Source organism: Zingiber officinale, chromosome 9A (assembly GCF_018446385.1).
Source record: "Zingiber officinale cultivar Zhangliang chromosome 9A, Zo_v1.1, whole genome shotgun sequence".
Lineage (NCBI taxonomy): Eukaryota > Viridiplantae > Streptophyta > Magnoliopsida > Zingiberales > Zingiberaceae > Zingiber > Zingiber officinale.
The window spans coordinates 2,824,058-2,830,268 of NC_056002.1; the positions used below are offsets into that span (position 1 = coordinate 2,824,058).

Consider the following 6,211-nt stretch of genomic DNA (forward strand, 5'->3'; position numbering starts at 1 on the left):
CAGTAAGTATTGAATAATCTAATTGGGCCAAGTAAATTTCATTAGCACCTGAGCTTGGCCCATTAATCAATGCTATAACTAAGCAACATGCAGTTCATTTCTATTTGAGAGTTGAAAAAAAATAGATGTGTTAAATAAGGGCAAAAATAAAAAAGGCATCCATTTGTTATATAAAAAAAACCAAAAGTATGTCATCTGTTTTTTTTTCATCCTTAAAATATCCTTATTAATTCGATACTATTATAATACTTTTTACTAAAATTATTATAATATAAAATAAAAATAATGATACGCAGAGGAAAAAAATCTCAATAAAAAGATCAGAGATAGACATATAAATTCATGATTCATCATTTTCACTTTTATAGACCTATCATTTTATATGTCTATTCTTGAGTTTTTCTTTAAAATTTTTCCCTCTATAAATCATTTTTTATAAAGTAATTTTGATCAAAACTACTTAAATACCGATTAAAATTACTTTAAAATTAATTAAAATTATTCCAACTTGAATTTTAATATTATTGCAGTGGCTTTGACAAAAATTCTACAATTGTTATAGGTTATATCAGTTCAAAGTTGATTAAAATTGTTCTATTTATAGCAATTTGAGTAAAAAAATATTTAGGTTAGTCAAGTAAAAAAATGATAATTTACATATAAAATTTATGATGAGTATTATTTTAAGATTTAAAAAAAACTTTTAATGATAAATAAGGAAATTTTTGCCCTTCAAACAATATGACTAGAAATGATATGTGAAACAAATAAATTTAAGTGAAGCCTATAAATGCAATGTAGGTGGAAGTAGATAGCTTGCAATTTATATACTTAATCATTGAGCAGTGTCTAATAATTATGAAGGTGACCTTGGAAGCTACATTATTAAATTTCTAGTGTTCTTAGAGAGAAGGCAAATATATATATGCTCGACTAATAATAAAGATCTTAAATATCTTCAATAGTAGATGATAGATAACTCACCTAAAAAGACATAATGCATTCAATTTTTGCTCGAATTGTAGTTAGTAATTTATGGTTCATAAGAGATGAAAATTTATCACATCATTATTTCATTAAGCAAATACAAAATGTTAATATTTATGCGGGTATTTTTATGATTTTGAAAACATAAGGGGTTATTTGGAAAATGACTTAGGGGGGTTCAAGCGCACACCGGAGATGGTCCAAACTGTCGTCGAAATCAAACCGGTCGACGTTGGGATTCCCGCCGGCCGCTTCCAGTAGGGAGCCCACTGTGGAACACCATCCAGGTTGTTCAGCCAATCATTACTCTCCACGTTACACGTTAAGGTTTCTTTTGTCTCTCGTCTCTTTTTAAACTCCTTCCAACCTCCTCGATCCCAAATTCCCTTTCGGATTCCACCAAAAATGCCGAATTCTTCCGCTTCTGGTTGCTAGATCGGATTTGCGGCGCTTGGGATGGAGAAGAGCTTCAAGATCAGGCTGCTGTTAGGTTTACTCTGCTCTTTCGTTCTGCTTCTTTGGCTCGCATTGTGTTTCGTCCTCTGGAAGAGAATGATTTTCCGCAGCAAAAGCGAATCCTTGGAGGCCGGCGGCGAGGGAGGTGGGGCGGGGGAGGATGTGGAGGCGGAGGAGGGTCTGGTGAAGTTCGCCGGGGGAGAGTGCTTGACGGTGCACGACATCTTGGACGCGCCGGGGGAGGTGGTGTCGAAATCGGGCTACGGGACGCTGTACAGGGCCAGCATCGAGCAGAGCGGCGCGGTGCTTCTGCTCCGTTTCGTGCGGCCGGCCTGCGTGGCGCGGATTGAGGAGGTGCTGCCGGCGATCCGGGTGCTGGGGGCGATCCGGCACCCGAACGTGGTGCCTCTGCGGGCGATGTACGTCGGACCGCGAGGGGAGAAGCTGTTGGTGCATCCGTTCTATGCCGCAGGGTCGCTGAAGCAGCTCCTAAGAGGTGAGTTTGCTGGAAGCTTAATTTTAGTGTTTTTTTTAATCCGGATCGAAGAAAAAATACCGATTTTTTTCTTGCTCCGAACAAGAGAAATATGCAACGACCGTGTGATCTTGAAAAGAGCAATTTTCCTGTCTACAGTCCCTCTTTTTGGCATCTATTTCGTCGGTTCATATTTTCCTGTCTAATTCTCCTGTTAAATTGTCGCATTTCATGTTGTCGTTTACAGTCGGTTTTCTTCCGATGGATGTGAAGAAAAAAACAAAACAAAATTGTGTGATAAACAAAGTTTTTTTGTTTTGAGAAAAAAAAATGAAATCATGAAGAAGCAATGAATGATCAATCTGTTCCAATGACTTACTGATTTGTATAATCTACAGCTGGTGTTGCAGAAGCACACCGATGGGATATCATCTATAGGATATCAATCGGCATTGCCAAGGGATTGAACCATCTCCACACGGGTCTGGATAAGCCCATTGTGCATGGTAATCTCAAGAGCAACAACATTTTGATTGATGTCGATTACCTGCCTCGCCTTTCGGATTTCGGTTTGCACCTTATCTTGAATCCGTCGGCGGCGCAGGACATGCTCGAAGCCTCTGCAGCTCAGGGATACAAAGCCCCCGAGCTGGTCAAGGTCAGAGATATCAGCAAAGAAACCGACATTTACAGCTTCGGAGTGATCCTACTGGAGATGCTCACTCAGAGGGATCCTGTCAACAACAGCAAATTCTTAGAGTCCAAAGATTTCCATTTGCCCAGTTCCCTGTTAAATTTTGTCCTTGAGCACAAAGTCTCCGATGTTTTCAATTCTGAGCTCCTAAATCAGAGCATAGATGAAAACTCCACCAATGAACAAGGCCTAGTGATGCTGTTCCAATTGGCAATGGCTTGCTGTTCCCCTCAACCTTCTGCGAGACCAGATATCAAGCATGTCATCACTCGACTCGAAGACATTGTTCTCTGATCCTCAATGCAGCAATGCAGCCTGCTGTAGCAAAGCAAATGGTTGCTCATAGTGCCAAGAAGATGACAAAACCTTTCATTGCTTGAAACAATGAGTTGTTCCAAGTGCCATGAAGAAATGACAGAGTCCTTTATTGCTCGAAAGGGACTTGTATGTTTCACTTGTGATCGGATGGCTTGGGAAAGCAGTTAGCTGGGATGTGGTCTCCACTCTCCAATGTGACATCCAGTGCCACCAGCATGGATCAAGGTGCTTGCTGTATGGTTAAATGACAGGTATCTTAAATTTTACAGAGAAAGTTGACACCAGAACAGACGGCTCTTTAAATGCCAGAATGGGCTCACAAGCTGTCTACTTGCAGATGAAAACAAAGTTCAATAACATCGAACTGTTGACCTTTCTTCACACCACCAGTGGAATACATCTGACTCAACTGTACTTACTGCAATCACACAAAAAGGGCTAAATGTGATTGGTGGATACAATCTTCTGTCGTATATACAGGTCTGGATTGAAAGGATTGTGATACATATGTTAAATTAGAGGATGGATCTATTATAGCATCTAGTTATCATCGAACTAAAACTACCCAATCAATTTGGGAGGATTCTATGCTTAAATTAGTACTTATCAATTGATGGGTGAACTTCCGATTGATATAAGAACAACCGATGATAAACTAATCCTAAACTGATACCAATTGATACATCAATGTTAAATTAAAGGATGCATCTATACTAAGATTTAGGTATCAACAATCATAAGGTTAAAACTGAAATCGATGGAGTATCAAACCAAATGGGTTAATTTGAATCCATCGATGGATGCATAAAGGAGCTTCGTATCGTTTACTTGTCACCGTAGCCGATTCTTGCAATGCAACGGAAGTCTTATGCAGGATTAGGTGGCAACTTTAGCTTGGTCTCAATTGGGAAGCTTTTATGGCAATTTATCAAATGACGCATGTAGGTTTCTGAATTGACCAAAAGTGCATGCTAATTTGACATTTACATCCTTCTGTCAAATATGACTTTCTCCTCTTTCCTCTCTCCTATGCATGCAAATTCTCTTCTCCTCTCTTATCTTTCCTCTCTCTTTTTACATGCATGCATAAATATTCATTTCAAGTTAACGTTGGGATCCACATTAGGGTTTACAGTCGATTCTTCTAATAATATTTTAACACCTATGAAAAAGTAGAAATTACCAATGGAGGGTACTATTGAATCCTTGTAGTCTCAGAAATCTACGGGACCTAAAATGGGTCTAATCAGACCTGCTTAGGTCCGTCAGTGGATTTCAGTTAAAATCCACTGATGGACCTAAATAGGTCATATTGGATATATTTCGGGTCATTTATATTTCTGACATTATAAGGATTCTATATTAGGCTTACGTCGGGGTTTAGAGCCGATACTTTCTTATTACATTTTAACATCTTCGAAGAAGTAGAAATAAACAATGGAGGGCTCTGTTAAATTCCTTGTAGTCTCAGAAATCCAAAGGATCTGAAATAGGTCCAATCTGACCTGTCTAGGTCCATCTATGAATTTTGATCAAAACTCATTGATGGATCTAAACAAGTTTGATTGGATCCATTTCATATCCTTTGGATTTCTAAGGCTATAAGTAGTCCAATGGTGCCTTCATTGTTTATTTTGACTTCTTCAGAGGTATTAAAATTTTATTGGAAGAATCGGCTCTAAACCCTAATGTGAGCCTAATATGATTGTATCATGTGCTTATTAGGTCCAACACGAATTTGATATGAATATTTATGCATGCATGTAAAAAGAGAGAGGAAGAGAAGAGAGAAGAAAAAAGAGAAGAGATTGCATGAGGGGTAGCATTTAAATAACACATAATTGAGTGAATACCTTTTGGTAAATGCAAAAGTAGCGTGTGCATTTTGGTCAATTCAGAAAACTGTGCGCTTTGATAAATTGGGGAAGAGTCCAAGGGAGAAAAAAGTAACAAAAATACTCTTGATCCAAGATGCTTAAATCAAAGGAAGTTTCTTCCTCATGTACCAAATCCATCATATTAGGACCATCTTATTGGATCGAGACGCACGTGAGACGAGGGTGAATCATGTGGTTTTGAAAAACTTTTTCTTTTCATTTTGAAATCAAAGTATGCGCAAGGGAAAAACGTGAAAACAAAAAGCAAGTAAAAAGATAGGTTCAGAGCCTTCGGCGACTCCTACTCCAAGACCCAGGTCCTGAGGACCTATCGATGGATAATTCACTAATAACCTCGTTTAGAACCGTCGGAAGAGGGGATCGAGTATAAAAGAATAGGAATAAGTGTAACACATTACACTTTTCCTTTTACAATAATTAAGTATAGAATTTAAACTTCGTTACCAAACACCCTTTGTAGATAGTTGGTTCGAGCTCAGTATTGGATGGCTCCTCAGTTGGGCGTAGCAAAGTCATAGCAGGGTAGCAGTAGGAAGCTGGAGAAGTCGGAACCCCAATCGGACATATATAAGTTTGTAGAATTGGTGATCTCAAAGTCTTGGTCGAGATGGTCTTTTATAAGGTGTGGAAGGCGCCTTCCATAGTTCTAAAGGTGTCTTCTATAGGCAAAAATCTATCCCGAAAAGAGCTGCTCTTTATCATCGACGAAGTCTGATTTTTATCTATTGGAAGGTGCCTTGTAGATGTTTCCTGCTACCTTTTGTCCTTTCATTACCGTCAGAGTTCCCTTGCTGACCTTCATCACCCTACTCACTGATTTGTAATTGCAACCAATACTATCCAATGTGCCTAGTGAGATCAAGTTCTTCTTTAGCTCTGATATATATCTGACATTACATAAAGCTCTGATCACACCATCAAACATCTTGATTCTGACGTTCCCTATACCGATAACTTTGCATGACGCATCATTTTCGATTAACACTGAACCAGAATCCGCTGCCCTATAGGTATCAAACCAATCCTTGTTTAGAGTCATATGATATGAATATGCATAGTCTAAAATCCATGCATCCGTCAGCTGCTCCGAACTTGACATAATTGATAGCATATCTCCATCACCACTCTCTGAATTTTCTTCTTCAACTATGTTTGCAAACTTTGTTGAACTACCTTTGTTCTCTGCAACATATTTCTTTATCTCTGGACAATCTCTCTTGATATGACCTTTGCCTCCACATTTGTAGCATGTGATCACCTTCTTCCTTCTCAATTTAGAACGAGCCTTATTGTTGTTACCCGATCCATGTCGAGATTTGTTCCTACTACGCTCTTGGTTGCTACTTACTACAAGTCCTTCTCCTTGAGAAACTTCATCGCTTG

At 38.7% G+C, this 6,211-nt stretch overlaps 1 protein-coding gene across 2 annotated transcripts; it reads left to right on the forward strand.

Moving 5' to 3' along the window:
- Positions 1-1,386: 1,386 nt before the first annotated feature.
- Positions 1,387-3,492, forward strand: LOC122018809 (putative kinase-like protein TMKL1). 2 transcript variants are annotated; one of them, XM_042576223.1, is made up of 3 exons: positions 1,387-1,939; positions 2,317-2,424; positions 2,523-2,865. In XM_042576223.1, the coding sequence occupies exons 1-3, from the start codon at positions 1,444-1,446 to the stop codon at positions 2,723-2,725; spliced, it is 807 nt and encodes a 268-aa protein (XP_042432157.1). In that variant the 5' UTR covers positions 1,387-1,443; the 3' UTR covers positions 2,726-2,865. The 2 variants fall into 2 exon arrangements, with proteins under 2 accessions (XP_042432157.1, XP_042432156.1); XM_042576222.1 differs by having other exon boundaries at positions 2,317-3,492.
- The last annotated feature ends 2,719 nt before the right edge of the window (positions 3,493-6,211 follow it).

What these genes read in the sequence shown, in the direction of transcription:
- LOC122018809 (XM_042576222.1), top strand. Translation starts at nt 1,444, where the DNA reads ATGGAGAAGAGCTTCAAGATCAGGCTGCTGTTAGGTTTACTCTGCTCT. An exon ending in GCTGAAGCAGCTCCTAAGAG is followed by an intron (nt 1,940 to 2,316) that starts GTGAGTTTGCTG and finishes TATAATCTACAG; the next exon opens with CTGGTGTTGCAGAAGCACAC.